The sequence below is a fragment of the Scatophagus argus genome, chromosome 19 (genome assembly GCF_020382885.2).
Source record: "Scatophagus argus isolate fScaArg1 chromosome 19, fScaArg1.pri, whole genome shotgun sequence".
Classification (NCBI taxonomy): domain Eukaryota; kingdom Metazoa; phylum Chordata; class Actinopteri; family Scatophagidae; genus Scatophagus; species Scatophagus argus.
Genome location: NC_058511.1, coordinates 12,637,866 through 12,658,842, shown reverse-complemented (window position 1 = coordinate 12,658,842; position 20,977 = coordinate 12,637,866). Strand labels below are relative to the sequence as shown.

General features: G+C 41.5%; 1 protein-coding gene across 4 annotated transcripts; it reads left to right on the top strand.

Annotated features, from left to right (window-relative positions):
• Positions 1-289: 289 nt before the first annotated feature.
• On the top strand, positions 290-20,570 carry dpf3 (D4, zinc and double PHD fingers, family 3). 4 transcript variants are annotated; one of them, XM_046373824.1, is made up of 12 exons: positions 290-513; positions 7,494-7,654; positions 9,190-9,297; positions 11,052-11,185; positions 11,431-11,526; positions 11,778-11,850; positions 12,361-12,402; positions 13,789-13,926; positions 14,024-14,152; positions 17,264-17,376; positions 18,017-18,098; positions 18,260-20,570. In XM_046373824.1, exons 1-12 carry the CDS (start codon positions 482-484, stop codon positions 18,325-18,327), a joined length of 1,176 nt encoding a protein of 391 aa, XP_046229780.1. In that variant the 5' UTR covers positions 290-481; the 3' UTR covers positions 18,328-20,570. The 4 variants fall into 4 exon arrangements, 2 of the variants coding, with proteins under 2 accessions (XP_046229780.1, XP_046229781.1); XR_006841703.1 differs by lacking the exons at positions 18,017-18,098; positions 18,260-20,570 and adding an exon at positions 15,565-16,219 and having other exon boundaries at positions 17,264-17,377; XM_046373825.1 differs by lacking the exon at positions 12,361-12,402.
• Positions 20,571-20,977: the final 407 nt, after the last annotated feature.

The window sequence follows — 20,977 nt, the reverse complement described above, 5'->3', positions numbered from 1 at the left end:
GGATTCCTTTTATTATAGATTGCCAGAAAATGGACATTCAAAATAATTTAGAGCTCCAAGTGCGTTTTATTTTTCCCCTATTAATTCTAGTAATTTAAAAATGAATGGTTGTATTACAGGCTGGTGGATTACAGAAGCAGCCAAAACCTCTAACCCAACCAAAACAATAGAGGACAGCATGACACAGCTCATTATGTGGGATATTACTAATTAAAAATGTGGAGTGTTTGTTTTCACTAAAATTGATTTTATTTACGTAAATCATTAATCCTGAAGACTAGGACATCGATTTTGACAGATGTCTCTGAAGCCACGCCTAATGTCCTGATGCTGGTGTTGTATTGGTAGGTCGTATAGTGCCAACGACCGCATTGGCTGTTTTCTTTTCTTTTCTTTTTTTCTTTTTCTTTTCTTTTTTTTTTTCATAAGGGTCCCAAACTACACCGAGATTTGGAATATTGCGTTACAGTCCAGTAGGAAAATGGCGACTGTCATTCATAATCCTCTAAAATCGTAAGTAAATTTAATTTAAAAAATGAAATTGTTGCATAGTTTGATTGCATGTAGTGATGCGCGCAAGGTTTATACAGGGTTAAACGAGCGTATAAGTAAGAACTACAAAATTAACACTTTTGCTACACTCTGACATTCTCCTTGTGTGTATTATCTGCATGTACCGTTGACTACTTGTTATGCCGTGCACTACTAATATAAAGGCATGCAATCACGCACAATTTGCAGAGAAAAGCATCTCCGACCCGCGCGTAAATGTCCGCCCTGAACGCCCGTGCACTTGGTTTCACTGAAACAGAAAGTTGCCATTGTCCACATTCTGCTTTAACAAACGCATCTGACAGAAGTTTGCACGCAGGACTCTTTGTCGGTGCTAGACGGGTGAATTTGCATAGATAATTTCATGCAATTAATATCACAAAGAGCACATTGAGAGGGCGACCCCAGCTCACTGCGCGGCTCGTGCTTTAGCTGCGACTGTTGAATACATGTACACGATGCATAGCAGATTCTTATATGGCACAATACAGTATTAACCTCCTTTCACGCATGTAAAGGAAACCTGCAATGTAGCGGCGTCAACATCTGAACAACAGCGCAAGAACAACAGATTTGTAGACAGATCATCATTTTGTCACCTTTGATAAAATATGCAGAAATCGCCAAATATGAAAAACATCGCGAATGGAAAGACAGAAAAAAAAGCAAAGTGAATTATGAGCACAGTTGTGTTCATTTAGACCAGTTACATAGACCGCCCCCCCAACGCGTGTGTGTGTGTGTCTTTGCGCGCGCGCACCCATAACTTTCACCTCACTCTATGTTAGTGAATGCATGTCTGTCTTCCTGCTGGCTGACAGCAGATGTTGTCATGTGTGGAATGTGCAGAGAGTTAGATAGTTATCAAAATCTGTTCTGCAAGAGGAAACTTTTGATCTGATGCTGTGGATAAATGAGCCATGTATTTGCTCTCACAAGTCAGTTTTGCAATATTTTCTCCACCTATAATTTTTTTTGGAAGTGCAAAATAATCTTAATTGGTCAATATAAGATGTACATCCTGGAACATTTTCTGTTTTAACATTCAGGGCAAATAAAAGGAGGATGAGAGAAGTCCTGATGCTCTTGTTTTGTAGAGCTCTTTGTTTACAACCAAAAAGATCTTACTCTACACACAGGGCTGCTGTATTGTATGAGAAGGTAGATGTGTGTGTGTGTGTGTGTGTGTGTGTGCAGTTGAGCACGTAGAGCACCAGTTAAGAGCTCCGGGGTTCCTCTGCTGAGAGAAGGAGAGGTACATATAAAGACACACAGACTGGGACAGAGGAAGAGGATGGAGGGAGGAAACTCCATCTGCCTTTCATACATGGCTGGACTTTCTCAGACATAACCCCCTATCACCACATGAACACACACACACACACACCGCAAAAACAGAAACCAATATATGTATGTGTAGTTTGGAGGCAGGACTCCACCCACCAAAACAAACATAAGCTCACTCCATAATACAAGAATAAAACTGCCTCGCAAAGGGTGTGAAATGTATATGTAGGAGCTAATATCAAGTAACATACGAGCTCTTACTATGGGATGTGTTATTGTTGTCTAGTCTTCAGGCTGCACAGTTGTTTGAGTCCACCGTCTGTTTGAAACAATAGGGCCAGCTTGTCATCTGTCCCCAGGATGTGGATGGTAAATCATATGCACACAGTAAGGATGTGGTAACAATCTTGCCTGTTCTCTTTCCAGTGTTCAGCTCTGAGAAATGAATTACAACCGTCATCAGCCAACAGTAAATACGTCTGGCTCTCGAGACACATTCAGTCATGTTTAACCGTGCATATTTACTTGATTGTTTTAACCGCTCTTATCCGACAAAGACTTCTTTGTGATTGTAACCTGGGAGACTTTGTGCGATGGGATTTAATGAAGAGCTAACATGAGAAGTATTCAAATGAGCAACACGATTCATGTGCAGTGATGTGTTTATACGCATATTAGGCGTCTCCTTTTACTTTCTGTCTCATCATTGGGTTTGGATTCCGAATGAACACGAGCTCAGGTGGAAAGTGGTTTGGCTGTGTTTGCATAAAGATTGGGGGCTGAGATTTAGGGACATGTCAAGGAGATGGGGGTGTGTGTGTGTGTCTGGAGGTGTGTGAGGTTGTGTTTTTATTGTGCATGTTTGTTGTATGCGCGGGGGGTTGTTTAGCTGTCTGCCCTTCCCCCAGTATGCGTGAGTGAGTGATGGAGGATGAGGGGCTGGGTTTGGGGGGGGGGGTATGTCTGCATTTACTGCATACATTTATACTGCACCCTCAGCGCAGGGGAGAACTCTGGCCTTTGTCTGTTCAAGTGTGGGGAATGGGAATGTCCGGGAATGGTTTCCAGACATGGGGAATTAAATGGCCAGGAACATTTTTTATGGAAAGCTTCATACAGTGATCAGTCCTGTTGTTTTTTTTGTCTTTTCTCTTTTTCCCTGTTTTGTACAAGTAACATGTACATGTTTGGTGAAGAGAGTGAACTGTGATCTTTTCACTGGGTGACACATTTTCTCTCATTTTTCTCCTGTAATCCCACACTGAGTGAGTTATCATTCAGGCCAGGTCTCCATCTTCCACTCCTTCACCTCCCCAGCCTTCAGTGTCTGTATCGCCCCAACACACACATACACACACACACACACACACACCTCCCTGAAGAGCAAAACAACAGCAGCATATGAATCAGGGATTCTGCTTTGCAACACCCTTTCCTCTTTTGCTTGCTTTACATCTCCCCTTTCCCCCCTGCTCTGTGACTGCACTCTGCACCTTTCCCTTTCATTCCCTTTGTGTGTCTGTTTGCGCATGGACAAGCGTGTGTGTGTGTGTTTGAGTGCGCTCGTGCGTACACACATCCGTGTGTTTGAGAGAAAATGAGTGTGACAGGGTTTGAAAGGGAACACGTGTGCCCCAGGACATATCAGACCCCTCCTTTTCCCTCCCATTTTGCCTCCTTGGCTCCTCCTCCTCCTCCTCCTCCTCCTCTTCGTGTCCCTCTTCTGTGCTTCACCCCACTGAGTTTTGCAGAGGGTTTAGTGAACAGTAACAGTAAAATATATAAAGTGAAGCACACAGACTCACAGACACTTCTTACTAAAGCAAAGTGTGACAAATTGATCTAATAAATGGATGAAGAAATGAAACTAAATTAGCTGGTGGTTGTTAGAGTGCAATCCAATTTGAAACATCTTGCACTAAAAGCTGATGGATTTTCCTGTTTTCTGAGTTGAAAGTTTTCATTTTTAACATTATATTATATATATAACGTTTATGTCTGTGTCTGACTCTGGTGTGATGGTCTCACAGATGCTATAACCTCATCAGTATGGATGTTGCTTCAAAGCAGAGAACTCATTAAAATGATTGACAAATGTGTGATTCTGGTCAGCTAAAATGAGACATCTCCTGCCTCAGGCAAGATGGTATTTTTTTTCACTTAACAACTAATTAAATTGGCAGAGTATTTCCTCAGTGAACTGAAGAATTATTTGATTTGTAAAATGTCAAAAAGTGAAAATGTTCATTATAATTTCTCAATGTGACGTATTGAAATAGCTCGTTAAATCTGACTAACAGCCTACAACCCAAGACAATTTAGTTTTACGATCATTTATGATAGAGTAAATATTAAAATCCCCACAGTTAAGAAGCGGGAATGGCTCTAAAATGAAGGTTTACATTCTGGGAAACTGGAACGTAAACTAGAACGTGTTGCATTGAAGCACACAGCATAGATGAGAGTTTAGAGAATGAACGAATGAACTGATGAGTTTTTTCAGTGATTAATTATTCTATTTAGAGAGTAGAAAGAGAAGCTGCTGTGAGCAATTTATAACTGACAGAAAAATGTGGAACATAACACTAAGACTGATGGAGAGAAATGAAAGCAGACATCCAAACAGAAAAAACGACTTAAACAGCTGCCTCTCCCCATCAGCTAAAGATTAAGTGTACGTTTGAATATTTATTATGTCCATAAGCCTTATCTCTGTGAGCTTTTACCTGGCAACACTGACCATTGTTGCTTTTGTAATTACAAGACTGACCGCCATACACAAAGCTCCTCTGTGTTAGTATGGAAGTGATTGAGACTATCACAGTGGTATACACACACACACACAGCAACACAGATTCCATCAGTATCCAGGAAGTTGTTGACCAAGAGGAATGTGTTCCCTGACATGCAAAACTCGACTTACATAAGCACCATTGCTAGGATCAGACATGCAGTGGACTAATGGGTACAAACAGGAGCACAGTGAAATCTCTGATGGTTGAATCGGGTTCGGGGGGGGGCGGGGGGAGGATGTCTCAGGACACGCAACCCATAGACAGATGGACTTGCAGGCATACAGATACACACACACACATACACATACACCTCTCAAAAAAATGCACAGCAGGCACACTTGCTTATGTAAGAGTTTATGAAGCCGCCAGCGGCTTTGTTGTTGGAAGTGGGACAAAAACGTTCAAGACGACACAGGGAAAACACAAGAAAAGCGGTGGAGACAGATGAAGAGAAATGCCTGAAGTTCAGGAAAGAAATAGTGAAAGCACAGACAATGCTTCACTTCTGGGAATGTGAGTAATGTGACAGGAAGTCTCTCGGATCTGTCTGGCTCACAGTGACCGCTGGTTTGTCGTACTGTAAAAACACACGTCACCAAAAAACAGCTGCATTCCTCGTCTCTGTGGGTCTCTTGACAAAAAGCTCAGCCAGCAAACGCCACATGTGCTGTCCTGCACATGCACCGTGGCACTGGAGGTGTGCGCAGAGCCGCTGTAGAGGTTCACATTTTTTGCGTGGTTGCTGTGCTGCTGTTGCACCTGCTTCCCCATGAAAATATCAGTGATTTCTTCCAGTGTACAACATTGTTTGTGCTAACACTCTCAAAAATGCCATTTAAGTGAGAAAGTGATATCTATACCTTATAGAAAGAGTTTGAGATTATCATTACCATACTACATCTGTACTGTGATGCTGGAGCCAGGGGACAGTTAGCTTAGCTTTGCAAGACAGCTGGCCTGACTCTCTCCAATGGTAGAGAAACCTACCAGCACCTCGAAACCTCACTAATTTGTTTTTTTGTTTGTTTGTTTTTTGGTGCAAAAACTAAAGAGTAAACATGACAAGTTTGTGGTTTTATGAGGGGTTTTCTGATGGACTGCTGATTGCTGATTGTTTATGAAAGTATGTTATGACCAAGGAACCTGCGTTGTTATATCAGATTTTCAATAAAGGGTAGTAGAATTTTTTTTAGATGAAAGGGAGTTATGGTTTCAAATCAGTTTTCCCCCTCAAAGAAAATGAAATCAGTTTTTTGTTCTGTATGTCATTATTTTGTGATCTGAGAAAGAGCAATAATGTTTATCATACGGCTCATACCATCTACTCTATTTTCTTTCCCTGTTTTTTACTTTGAGCTCTCACTCATCAACTATTCAAATGTCAAAAGCAACAAATGTCCCATTCATCTCTGATGGTTGTCTAGATGCGGCACTCAGTAGTCAAAGCTGAGCTGTAATTCACATTTTACAAGAATGATGCAGCTGTGAGTTGGGAGAATTCATCTGCACCCCATATGTTTAATGTTCCCTTTTTCCATCTTTTTATTCAGATTTTCATTTCCTCTCCTCGATCACAAATCAAGTTACTCGTGCCTTTCTCCCCGTCTGAACTCCTCCTTCCCCCCCAGTGCTCTTCCTCTCGGTAAGGAGAGGAACTCTCCACTCTACTCCCTCCACGTCCAAACACTGCACATCTTTGTGAGATTCAGTGTGACCGGAGAGCTTTGTCCAGCTTGGCATTCTTTACATATCTCTGTAGAGAATCCACAGAGCCAGTCAGAGAGACAGGATGATGGTCAGGCAGACAGAGATGTATGAAATGCTGCTATATGGCATTCTGATTGTGTTGGCTTAAATGAAGACAATGTTTGGAAATCAGCAGATACTAACAGCCAATTCTCTTTCACGGTGGTCTTTAAGAGAAGTCACTAAACAATAAACTGTGTCCAAGGATGGTTGATTAGTTCAGGCTTCTAAAGCTGATCCACGTGTGCCTCTGTTACCCGAGGACCAGACCCCATTAGAACATTAGTCTTCCTCTCTGGACTTAAAAATTAAACAATTAAACAAAGAATAACCTGCTCAAGGCGAATGTGAGTCCATCTTGGCTTGTTCTCTGTCTGTACTGAGCACAGTTACAGAAGTCTTGCTTCTAGACTGAGACTGTGGAGATTATTGATGGCTCACATGCTGGTTTATGCCCCGTTGTCGGTCGATAGTGTGTGTGTGTGTGTGTGTATCCAGTGCTCGCACTCATCTATCAGTTTGACAGGATGAAACATTTCTTCTGTTCTTATAGATCTTCATTGTTTCCTGTTGTTCCCTCAGCCTGCTCAGCTTGTGTAGTTGTTTCCTTTTCAGCCGAGCTTCCTTCACGCTACATCTGATGTATGCAGCAAATCCAGACTTTACAAAACAAACTGAGCCAAAATACAGAGTTAAGTCTGGGCATGTTATATTAAACCAACAGACTGAACAGGCCCACTCATACTTGATTTGCAGACCGTACCAAATGATCAGCTGCCCAGCACATGTTATTGCCATTAACCGTCCCAAAAATGTTAACATTTAGCTGATAAGACCTCAGCAGCAGGGATGATTCTGCACAGAAAGCAGAAACCAAAGAAGCACACTACAAATAGCTTGAATCAATGGCAGAAAAAGCACTATAGTGTTACTTGTGAATAATTTAAATTTGGCAAATACATGATTTTTTAAAATTTACGTCAGATGTAAACTGGATGGGGCTATTGTTGTAGAAGTGAATGATCATGAGCTTCATGCTTTACGTAGCTTTTGGTCTGTGTATCTGACTGTTTACCTTCCACGTTCTCTGTCTGTCTGTCTGTCTGTGTTCAGGCTAGGTGACCAGTTCTACAGGGAGGCTATCGAACATTGTCGCAGCTACAATGCTCGTCTCTGTGCCGAACGCAGCGTGCGTATGCCCTTCCTGGACTCGCAAACTGGTGTGGCACAAAACAACTGCTACATCTGGATGGAAAAGTGCCACCGCCAGCCAGGTAATCCACTGAATGATATGGCTTTCAACAAACACAAAATAGTAGCTGGTTATCTTAGCTTAGCAGGGGAAACAACTGCCTGTCCCAAGGTTAAAAATATGGTTGTTAAATGCATACAACAACCTAACTGTACTATAAAAACATCAAGTTGTGGTTTGACTATTTCGAGTGTTGGAGACTGTGATTGGCCAGGAAACCAATGTAGACTTCTTGAAGTCAGTATGAAATCTAACATGACAATTACTGAGCTTTAGAGGTGCCGGTAGGTGGATTTTGTTTATCCTTGGGCAAAGCGAGTCTGCCAGCTGTTTTCAGTCCTCATTGTAAGCTACATTAAGCATCTGCTGGCTTATACCGAATGAATGAAGAGTGGTATCAGTCTTCTCATTTAGTTGTCAACTGGAAAGCGAATAAGCAGAAATGCATAAATATGGATGGATAGAGTGGATGAATTTATAGATCTCCTCCCTCAGTAAAAACACAGGCGTGCAGTCAGAATGCTTTATGCACATCTGGGTCGCCTGGATAGCCAAAGGGAACAATCTGCTCTTTACTGAGAGCTGGACACAAATAGCCGGCTCTCCATCTTTTATGCAAAGCCCTTCAGGCCACACCCTATACTTTGTGGCAGACCTAACTCACATTATATGCATTTATTCTAGGTTTATCCCTCCCCGATCATTCTCTTGATTTTTTTTTCTCTGCTGATGCTGAAATAAACACTTCCTTCCCTTCCTCTTAGTCTAAACTAATGGCCGAATATGATTAGACACAGGGGTCTAGACCAAAGTATTCAACTCAAGTACAAGAAGCCTTTGCAGAAAAAGTGACAAAGTAAAATTATTTAAATTGTTAACTTGAGTAAAACTGAATGTAACCATCCTCATCATTAAAGGTCCAGTGTGTAGGATTTTGAAGCAGAATATGATATTTATCATTATATTTTCATTAGTGTATAATCACCTCAAACATTGTGTTTTTGTTACCTTTTATATCTACAGAGGGAAGGGTTCCTCTTCCACCATGTTGCACCACCATGTTTTTACAGTAGCTGGTAATGGACAAACCAAACACTGGCTCTCGTGGAGGGTGAGACGAAGGGTGTTCAGTTGGCTGCAGTCTGCAACCTTACCACTAGATGCCAGTAAATACTACACATTGGACCTTTGAGTAACAGTTAACAGTGATAAAGTAGCTAAAAATTCAGGTTTTACGTGACAAACAACATCTGGAATCTGTCCATAAGAGCAGCATTTTTCAGAATCTGTGGACCATTTGCCTGGGCACTGAAACTGGGACATATTAAGTGTCAAGTGTCAGGAAGCCAAGACCAATCCACTGTGAGCGTGTATGTGTGTCTGTGTGTGTGTGTGTGTGAGAGAGAGAGAGAGAGTGAGAGAGAGAGCAGGGGTCTCAATACAAGTTCTGTTAAAATAGTGTGCTTGCCAGTGGTTGTTAAAATTCTTCCTGTGTGCCTGTGTTTCTGCATGTGTGTACGTCTATACATATGAATGTGTGTGTGTGTGTGTGTCCAGGTCAGGCAGCAGGACAGATGTATACCTACCCTGCTCGCTGCTGGAGAAAGAAGAGGCGGCTCCACCCACCCCTGGATCCCCAGCTTCGCCTGTGTGAGCTTCGACTAGGTAAGAGAAATGACACTCACTCATGCTGTACGTTGACATGCATGCACAGTGCATGCACGGCCACAGCAGTATTGACCCAGAGTTACACAGTGAAAGCCACTTTAACTGGTGCATCAACTACCTTCATCTAGATTCACACGTATGTTGTGTTTGTGCCCTCTGTTGTCACGTATAGCTGCACAGAGCTTTTGAGTTTGCTTGGTGGCGTTAGTGTTCACTATCTGACCATCTGGCTCTGGTTAGCCCGTCTCTCTCGCCAGGTCTCCAGGTTCATTCTCTTCCCTGAATCAATGCCTCCTCTCTGTGTTCTCTGGCAGTAGACACACACACACACAAACACACACACACAAGTGCACAAACACCCCCACACGACTCCTGCTCTCCGTTGCAGCGCAGAAACACCCTAACAGGGCCTCTATAATCATTTGTCCATGAGGCATTAGAATGTAAGTGAGGCTTATGAGGTGGAAGTGTATGCTTCTCTTATGTGTGTGTGTGTGTGTGTGCTTGCATGCATGTATATGTGTGTGTGTTATAGGGGATTTTTAGCAAAGGAATGCCCCAGCAACCTGATAAGGAGGAGAAATAAAGGCAAGTCTTTGTTTCGGCTTTGCCACACTATTGTTTCTCCTTCGCTGTCTTCCAGACGCAATATAATACTCCAGAGCTTTCCACCAAGAACGATTCAGCTTTAAGTAGAGGACATTCCTGGGACAAAAAGGAAGAAGAAATTCCCCAGAGTAGCAACCAACCAACCGACCAACCAAAGCACACAAAGGGACAGAAAACTAGCAATGTACTGTAGTTAACAACAGCAGGATAGCTGAGGGTGAAAAGAGCACAAATCTCCAGTTTTGTTTTGCAGGGATCCATTTCTGCAGTTTGGCCCAGATATCTATCATAACACGACAGAGGAATGTGAGTGCTCCCCTTTCAGGCTTTTAGAAATGCTTTATGTTTATTTAATGCTTCCTGAGCAGAGAGGTTTGTGTCTGTGTATGTGAAGATACACAGAGGTTCTGTCACACTGTAACTAAACCAGAGTTGAAATCCTGGTTTTGAAGATCCTCTGCCTCTTCTCCTCCATGTCGCAGCTCAATATGTGAGTGGCCATGCTTCAGCAGCCATTTTACTTCCCTCAGTGTAAACCCCCTGTTTTTAACTGATGAGGGTTCCAATGAAACAGGTGCAAGAAAGTGCATAAGATTGAGATAAGTCTGTAGATATCATATCGCTCACCTGTTTCATCCTACTTTTTTTTCTGTTCACATCTCTTACCTTGCTTTCGATGTCACTGTCACTTAATTCTCTTACGATTCTGGATCCTACATTACCCAGAATACATTCTGACAGGATAGGCTCCCCATCTCTTAAATGCTTACTTCTTTCAAAGTACATCCTATCAAGAGGGAACACTTACACAGTGGCCACGGTGATGCTGCTTTGGTCTTCTGTCTACACTAAATTGCTGTGTGTGTGTGTGTGTGTGTGTGTGCGTGTTGTTCATCCAAAACTGAGAATTCTTGAAAGTTTGTGAATACAATGACTTTGAAAACTCTGATCATGAGATCTGGCACAAAGCTGGTCACTGAAGTGGCCTGCAGAGATAATTGAAGTAATTTAAGCTACGTTTTAGGAGAAAAAATGTCAATGAGGATGTTTAGCTGTAACACACACACACACACACACACATTTATTTGTCTTCTCAAACACTCTTTTCTTTGTCGTGTCCTCGTCTGCCACCACCCCATCAGAAGCCGAGCTGGCCCCGAAGCGTGAGGTTCCCCCAGGAGAGGCCACAGCCTTAGAGGCCCTCCTGAGGGGGGACGGCCTGCTGGAGAAAAAAAACAGCCTGTGCAAGGAAGAGGAAACTTTGCTGGAAATACAGGTATTTTGTTATGTATGAATTATGGCCACTATCATTCATTATTCAGACAGGTGTGTTTCTCTGTTTTGATAGATGCAAGAAAAAATTTGGCATTACAAAAAAATTAAGCAGTGAGAATTTAAAGAAGAGTGTGAAACTGAATGGTGTTAAGTTATGAAAACATTGGCCATCCTCTCAATCCTCTTGGCACATGTTCTTTTAACTGAGCCTCTCTCTGTCTATATGTGCGTGTTTGTGTTCTGTAGAGAGTTCTGGAGGCGGAGGAAAATGGGGATGGTTTCCATGATGATGAAGACTTTGAACTGGATACTCCAAAGAGAAAGAACAGAAACAGAGGCAAAGTGAGTGTCTCCACAGGTGTATTTCTTTGTGAGGGGTAAAAGGGAATGCTGACACTGTGAGTTTCATGAATATAAAATTAAGTGACACTTAAGGTCTTCATGTGAAATAATCACAAGATGTATGAATTAATGACACATTAAAAGAAACAAAAATGTATGAAATGTGTGCAGTTTGGAATTAAACATAAGGAATTTGTGTTGAAACAATGCTCCATCAGAGGTGTTAATGTCAGGCTTGTGTCTCCTCTCAGAACAGAGGATCCAGTCGGAGAAGGACAGAGCCCATTAGCATGGATGACCAGGACAAACCTTACGTCTGTGACAGTAAGAGAAGAAAACATGTATCAACATGTTATCTGTGTCATGAGTTTTGGCTCTACACGTTCTAAACTCGAGTCACAGTGTTTTTCAAAACTTAAGGAAGTGGAGGGACTCTCTTCTCATTAGAACTATCAATTAGGAAATATTTCTTTAATTCATTTATAAGGTATCGTCAGGAAACCTTTCTCTATATGCCTGGTCCAGATTTGTTTATTTTATGTTTACAAAACAGAGAGAAATCTAGCAGAGAAGCCATTTTTCTTTCATCTTTCAATGATGGCCTCCCACTCCTTCTGTTCTGAGAGCAGTCCTCTGCAGCATGAAGACAGAGTTTGCTGTTAATTCGGACCTGACTAGCATGCCACTTCCGTACTTGAACAGAATATCCCAGGAATGGATTGCCATGGGGATATGGACAGAGATAGCCACGCTCGAGCAAATGAATCTCATCTTCATTTTGTGTCTTGTTCTGTCTTTTCTGTATTATTTGCTTTTGTGTCTTCTTTGTTCCAGATAGATACAAACAAAAGCATAACTCAAAAAAGGCTGAAGAAGGTATCTGAACCTGTCGCCATCTTGTCTCTCTAGAGGCTCCATGAACTGTCTTCATGATTGGCCTTTTTGCTCATGGGCATCTGGTGTGGGAATGGCTGACTGACTGCTAAACCCTTGGAGATATCCAATGCTTTAAATGCTTGAGGCATCCATTCCTTAATACAGTGTTAGTTTTGCATGACACTAGCGTTACGCCATGTGCATTAATGCTTGCTCTTGGCCAGGCATGTACCAAGTGATGCTTAAGCAGCAGCTAATGTCGCACTGAGGGATGCATGTTTGTTACGTCCTCACTAGCTGTGATGTGATCCACAGATGTAGCCACTGTAGAAGTCCTTACAGTTTCTTAAGATATGGCGTATGGATCTGTTTTTGACCATGGGATTATAATGGAAATGAGTTCACGGGGAGGAGGAGGTGATAGTTTTTGGTAAAATGTGCAAATTTGGCTCGGACAGAAATGACTGTAGCAGGGAAAGCAGCAGTACTTCAACTTTCAACTTCTATGACGGCTACAGCACTGATGTACTCATTAATAACCTTGAGAACTGCTACAATATTAGACTGTAGATTCTAGTTTTCATGCAATTAGTCTACAAAATGCGTGACATCTGTGGCCTCATAGTACAGCAGCTGCAGGACAAAAATGTGGCTGTTAAGCTCTAGCTTTGGATTGATTGCCTAATATATCTGGTTTTGAAAATAGTTGTAGGCAGATACCGTAGCTTTGGCACGCCATTTGTGTCTTGTTCATATATCTGTCCACTGGACATCCCTGTGAAGGTCAATAAGCCTCTGAATTTTTTTAAAATTTAATTTAAATGCTGTTTAGGTCGTCCTTCTTAGCATTTAATATGTGACAGATATAGCCTCTTTCTAACTGTCTCAGCATCATTAATAGGTCTTCTGTACTATGCTGTCTTAAACTAATCCCATGATGTACCTTCATTCTGTGTCAAGGTTGCTATGATCAAGAAGTTAACCTATGTATATATTGTAGTTTTTACACATTTTTGTTGTCCAAATAGATAACATTTTATATTCTTGTATATTCTCACTCATGTTCCTCTCTTTATGAGAGTTTAAATTTAGAGCAAAGTGAAGAAGAAAAATAAAATGCTATTTTTTTCGGAGACAAACTGTTTGTGTGGAAGCTTAGGCCTGATATCTCAGGTTTTCTACCAGATGTAACTTTTATTCACATAAAAAGACTGAAAAGGCAGAGTGGAAACCATCAAGCATGAATAGAATCACAGGTCCTGCAAGGTGTCAACAGTTAGATTCCACATGTAGGCAGGAATTCAGTCCACTGCGCGAGCTGCTCTACAGTGTGTTGCATAAAGTTTTACGTGTCTCTAATGGAGCTGTGATGTTTTTTATCTGAAGTCTGTGGAAAGCGCTACAAGAACCGACCTGGCCTGAGCTACCACTACACCCACACTCACCTGGCAGAGGAGGAGGGTGAGGAGGAAAAGGAAACAGAGATGGCCCCCTCTCCTCCACGTTCCTCAGACAACCACAAACGTAAGATGTTAATTACAAAGAACAACAGAAAGCTGAAAAGAAAATTAATGGCATCTTGTGTACCCATCTCTTTACAACTAAGTGTTTCTGCTGACAGCTCAGAAGGGCCCAGATGGTGTCATCATCCCCAACGACTATTGTGACTTCTGCTTGGGAGATCAGGACTCCAACAGGAAGACGGGCCAGGCCGAGGAGCTGGTGTCCTGCTCCGACTGTGGACGCTCCGGTGAGTCCCCAGTCTCCACATCTTGGAGGGTTTTCCGTTAAAGCTTCAATTATTTTTGCTGTGTTTTGTGTTTTTGTTTTTTTGGTGAAGTTAACATTAACGTTGACCACAAGTAATGGCTTTGTCTTCAAAGAATGTTCCAATGGCACTGCAATCAAAAATATCCAAAATATCAAGATGGCCAGATGGCGAGAACAGAGAGAACCCACAGCCAGCAGACAGTTAGCTTAGCACAAAGACTACACAGGGGGAGATGGCCTGGCTCTGTCCAAAGGGAAACAGAATCTGCCTACCACGACACCTCTACACCTCAGGCCATGTGTAGTCACTTCCTGGAGTCTGAAGGGTTTGGTACAGAGTAAACAAACAGAATATAACATGCTAAATAGTGAGCTTTAGAGGTGCTGGTAGGCTGAGTTTGTTGCCTCAGGACAGAGCCAGGCTCGTTGGTTCAGCCCGCTTCCAGTATTTGTGGTTAAGTCAAGTTGACAAATTCCTGACTGAAGCTTCACACAGACATACACACAGTATCCACCTTCTTATCTAACTGTCAGCAGGAAAATGAATAAGCATATTTCCAAAAATATCAATCTGTTCCTTTAGAAAATAATGAAAATTTTCAGAAATGAGTTTTTGCTAGTCTCACACTTTAATTTGTGTATACTACACATCTCATTTTTGTTTCCCTTCTTTATTTTACCCACAGTCTTGTTCATGTCTGTTCCTTGCTTCCTTGCAGTGTTTATTTTGTGCTAAAATGGCCACAAACGTGATGCAGTTTAACACTGTGCATCAAATATCTATTTAGGTAAAAAATTACATTGTCTCTTTGGGCAACAGCATTTGGTTCAAGTTTGCAGGAACAGCTCATTTTAGTTGGTGACTGCCATCTTTGTTCAGACCAGCCTGCGTCTTGACCTGATGATGCAGCTCTTATTATATACTCATGGTGTGCAATGAATTGAGCTTCCTTGCTGCTTCAGTGTCTTTTCAGTGGGTTGTCAATGAGCCAAGTAGATCATGAAAAATGAGAGCCAACTTCATGAAAACTTTGCAGCTTCCCTCCTAATTATAATATTGATTCATAGGCTCTGCTGCTTGCTTCATCCTGCATGCTTCTCCATGTCAGCCTCGTACATCAGTAAGGAGTTCTGCCTTCAGACGACATGCATTCACTCTTTTGTTGCTCAGTTTTCATGCATTACCTTATCGCACATTTGGCTGCATTTTTGTTGCTTTTCCACCTTTTTTTCCCCACACCACTCAAAGCTGCTTCTGCTGGATGTTACGAGCAAAAGCTTCTCAAATCAGATCAACCGTTCTTGTTCAGTAAGAAAGTTGAGTTTTTTAAAACAGCTGCGAGAGTGTGTGGACTTGTCTGTGTTGCTCTGACGCTGATGTTTTCATGGTAGCTGGAAGAGGAGGAGTGAAGAAGGATGGGAGAAAGCTGAGTGCTCTAGAAGAATTGTTCGGCAACGCGTCAGACAGCGAGGCCTCCACGTTTTATGGCTTTGAAGATGTGGAGCTGGAAGACATTTTGTTTTCAGATGATGATGATTCTTGGCTGACAGCTGATAACGGGACTTCTTGACTTGTTGGATCTCATGGCAATAAAATTAAATTTCTGAGTAAATGTCTTCATCGAGGGAATACTGAAAAACTTTGAAGGTGCAGACTGGACTACAGTGGCTCCCCTTGAAGGCACCGCTACCGGAAAAGACATTTAATATCATCTTTTTTCTTGGAAACTTTGTCTAGTGAAAATTTTTGATGGATACATTATTTTTTTTACCAAGCTAATGGATTTTACTGATCAACACATTAAGACATTTTTCATAAACAAACACTAATCTTACACTTGACATTGCTTGCGAGAGATAATCAACATCATAAACTAAAGCTCACGGCTACATCTTATTTAATTCTGGACTGAGAGGGTTAATAGCAGACACAGCGGACCAGAGAAAAAGGAATAAATTACATGAGTGGCTGCTAATGCGGCAGAGAGAGGGATGAACGTGGACTCTTGAGTCATTCCATTGGCTAAAGACAACAGGTAGCCGAGAGGTAAGAGCCAGTTGGCACTCTCTGTCTCACCTCTCTGTCTTTGAGAACTAGAGCCAGGCTTTTATCAGTAGATGCTGAGCAGTAATGCATTTTCTTCTGCCTGCCTGCCTGCCTGCCAGTCTGCTAATGGTACCCATTTAAGCTGATAGACCATCTTTTAAACCGCCACAGCTAATTTCATCCCTGACTGTAATTCCTCAGTTTAATTCAGGGGGTTTCATTCTGCTTTAGCTTTAACTCAAGTCACGTTTCTCTTTGTTCATCCGTCACAGGCTGATAGGGGATGATTTCCTAGCCCAGATATAAATCACTTCATCCCTGATTATGGCTCCTTCATGGCTCATTGATACCCCATTGATACCAGGGTGATGCAGATAACTGTGCAAATGAGACGCAGACAGCACTGTGGCACCAAGGAGACGCTAAGAAGGACAGTTGTTAAGACAGGGAACAAGAAGACAATTTTACATAAACCATCAGTCTTTTTGTCATCACAGCTGTATATTTATGGGAAGACGATAAAATACTGCCTGGCTGTGATTTCCTGTCCACACACCACTGCTTGTGTTTTGTTTTCCAGACCTATAATCTCTTGTCTTTTGTGGCTAAATTGCTTTTTGATGCTGCATTTCATCCAGCTGTATGGGCTGTCAGCACTGTGAGGCACAATTACGGCTGACAGTTAACTCTCGCAGACATAGCAATGTTATTTTGAGGAGAGAAATAATGGTTTCTGAGTTGATGTCTTATTTAACTCAACCAGAGCTAAAAAAAAAAACTTTCTTAATCTACCTCATTAAGAAGTAAAATTTAAAAAACTAAATGCAGAATTATAAAATCTGATCCCAGTAGAAATATTGTAAATAATTCATTTATTCGTTTTCACAGTAGAGACACGATTGCTGCGCCTCAAAGCTTCTTCTGCCACATGTCTCTTAACTGTTACACACAAAACCACCACTGGCTTTGCTTTGTAAACTCCTCTGCCAGTCCAGTCCATCAGCCCATCCTTCCTTCTTCACTCTTCTCGCCATCTCTTTGCAGGTCACCCCACATGTCTGCAGTTCACTGACAACATGATGCAGGCAGTCAGGACGTACCAGTGGCAGTGCATAGAGTGCAAGTCTTGCAGCATCTGCGGCACCTCGGAGAATGACGTAAGTATACTGTGGGAGGCTTGTGTGATCCTCTGTGGATCCTCTGTGAGCCTGTCACACGCTACACGTCACTATGCATTCGAAGCAGGTATTGTACCTGATAAATGATTGATTCATTGACTGAATAAATTACTTATTCATTGCCTGAATAAATAATTTGCTCTTTTTGATAAAACAGAAATTATCATAAATTCATGAAACAGACAAATGTATAGCGCAATTCACATTGAGTTACAAAATCACGAAAGCTTAAAATAATAACAATAACACAAAAAAACTTGCACTAAATACCCCAATTGCAAATATCGGTATGAAATTCCGTGCTACCACACTTCTACTATATACTTTCTGACAAATGTACCAGCAGTTGGACGTATAAGAGTTTGCCTCCATTAGCAGTCCCATGATGCTTTGAAAGCTCACAGTACCGCCTGCCAGACTTCTTCTCTAGCTGATAAATGCTGCTTGCTGGCATTAATGTAAACACCATCTATAGCAGTATTTATAACTCTGACTCACTTACGTTGGCATTTCTAATCTTTTCCAGGCAAGGTTAATATTTTTTTGTCATCCCCCTGCACATATTTTTTTTTTATCCATATTAGACATTTAAGATGTTGATTGTGTATTGCCAATGTAGGACCAGCTGCTGTTCTGCGATGACTGCGACAGAGGATACCACATGTACTGCCTGAAGCCTCCCATGACCCAGCCTCCAGAAGGTACGACAGCCTCTCTCACAAGCTTTATTACACATCAGCGGGTTAATACTATATATGTCGTGTATTGTGTATCTGAGAAAGGCCACAAGCTAAAGCTATACATGGTAAAGGGCAAGGAGGACAAAGATTTCAGCCCTCTCGTTGTCTCTCTCTCTCCACAGGGAGCTGGAGCTGTCACTTGTGTCTGGACCTGTTAAAGGACAAAGCCTCAGCCTATGGAGAAGCGTAACTCCCTGGACATCCTTCTCAACACACACACTGACACTATATATATATATATATATTTGTACCCACACATTTAGCAAAAACTTTCTCTCAGACAAAATCATACACACACATACACACTCCAGTGCATTAGCAGGCTCAGGGCAGTTTCCTGTGTGAGGCGCAGAGATCCTCGAGCTCTCACACAGCCCAGCAACGCTTCGGATGCAAACAACATGCAGTCTCCAACATACGTCAGCTAACGGCAGGTCTGCCATTCAGTCATTTCTCTACCTCACCACTGAGCAGATGGCAAGAAGCCAAAGCAAGATAACGGCCAATGCTGTGTAGTACATGTGCACATGAAATACATTCTCATTTTAAACCAAGCATCTGAAATCCCTGGATGTTTCCCTTCCATTTAAATATATTTGTGCAGAGGTTTGTTCGAGAGTTTGTGCTGAAGCTGTCTCACTTGCTCCCCGTTGCTGTTCAGGCTCTACAGTTGGGGAACCTGAGTGGGTCTGACTAATGTTTGTTTAAATTTCTCTTTCCAGCTCTACTCCTCTTCTCTGTTTAGACTTTACAGCGACATTCCTATTTTACATCTGGACAGGCTCAGTGTTAGTTATGCCATCTTTCACAGGTTTTGTCAAGCTTGGAGAAATTTATATCTAGTGCTAAGAGGAAATGGGGCAATAAAACAACCTGGACTATCATTGCAGTTGGAGCATGGTGACATTTTTAATCCCAATCTGTTTTTTGTATCCTTGCAGTTACTAGGATACCATGGTGCTCAATTTGACACTTTATGAAAATTAAAACATTTTTTTACACAGAATGAAACTCTTATTTATTTATTGTTGATAATGGTCCAATGTTACTGTCAAGGAGATGATTGTTACTGTAAATCAGTGGTTCCCCAACCCAAATAAAAATTCATGCACTATCAACTTACCCCCATGCAGATGGAAAATTGGGTGGAGCTTCTTAGTCCACAAAGCAGCTTGTGCACCCATTGCAAGCGGGGGGAGAGAGAAGAAAATTTCTGCTTAGAAAGGATGTAAATAATATCTTGTTTAGGAGACTGCTGCCACACTGTTTTGCTGCCAAGATCCAAAATTTTTTTTGTGGACTTAAAAACTAAATCTGCTCACCTCATATGGAGGTGAGTAGATAGTGACTTTTTTTTTGTCTCAACTGTTCAACTCCAGATTACAGTTGCATGTGGTAGCCAAGCATACTAACATTTAAAGTTTATATTATAGCTGATTAACACGCAGTTTATTCTAGCGTTTGGCTGCTGTGTCTTTGGTTTTACAAAGTTTACAAAAACATGCTTCAGCATGTAGACAAAATCCAAAAGTTGACAGTGTAAAGAGTGTGCTAACAGTTGCTAAGGCATGGTTGGACATTTCAAAAATAATCTGCTGTGATAAAGGTTTATTCACCTATTGTTTCGGGACTTTTTTTTTCACTCAACGTTTTGCTTAACGTGTTCCCCCTGTAGTACCACCCCACAGTTTGGGAACCACTGAAACTAACCAGTACTGTGTGTGTATTATTAAGCTTTCACTTGTGGTGAATCATATATGTGTCCTGAGGAAGCAGTATTTACTGGTGAGTCCTGTCTTGAAGTTGGCACAATTTTTTACGCATTTATAACCAGAATATGTTTTGGACCTCAAGCGTGTAATTTTCCCATGTGACTGAGACTGTTGAATTAAATTGGTTTCACTTAAAGTAGCATATTAAAATCTCTGAAGCCCCATCAGTGTAATTTGATGGGGTCGGATTGATGTTGTTGTCAAGAGCAAAATTTGGTAGCATACACCTGCTGCTCTCTAAAAACACAGCTGATCATAAATAGGAAGAAATACCAAGAATAAGCTCCAACCTGTAAAACAAAATCCTTTAAAGTACACGTATTGTGCAAGCCTTGACAGGATATCACAATCTGCATTTATGTGTGTGTGTGTGTTTTGTTTTTTGTTTTTCATTTGTTTTTGTTTTTTTTTTATTGTGAGTTGATATTGCTGTTTCCACAGACAATCATGAGCTAGCATAGATATGATACATGATGTTAATAATATGCAGAGGGTTTCATTGTGCTGTTACATGGCAGGTGTAAGGATCCTTTTTGTCTTCCTTTGAAAAATGTCTTGGATGTCATTCTTATTTGATGCCATCACCAACAGTGATTAATAATGTGTGTTGTATTTTGTAAAAGTAAGTGTTATGTTTTGTGTCGAAATAAAGATTTTTCCATAAATCTCGCCTCTTTGCACGTCAGATTTCTCACTTATCATTATTCCGCTTCTTTCTTATTCTGCCTATAAAATCTACCGACAGAAATACACTTTTGAGTGTTTCTGTCCCCTTTCTGGTAATCCGTTGCCAGGAAGCTCTAATGTCATATATACAAACTGAAAATAGACACTGAGTGCATGTCTCTGGCCAAGATGGCTGCTTCTGATATGAATCCATCACAATATACTGGTTAGATAAGTCATCATTGCCCCTTCATTTTACCCAAATATTGGGCTGTCTTTGTGTTTTCTGTTTGCCTGCCAGCATCCCGTCTATGCATGCTCTCCCCAGTGACTACAGCAGAGATACACAAACCCCCACTGATCTTTCATCACTCTCCAAAGAATATATTTTATGCTTCATTT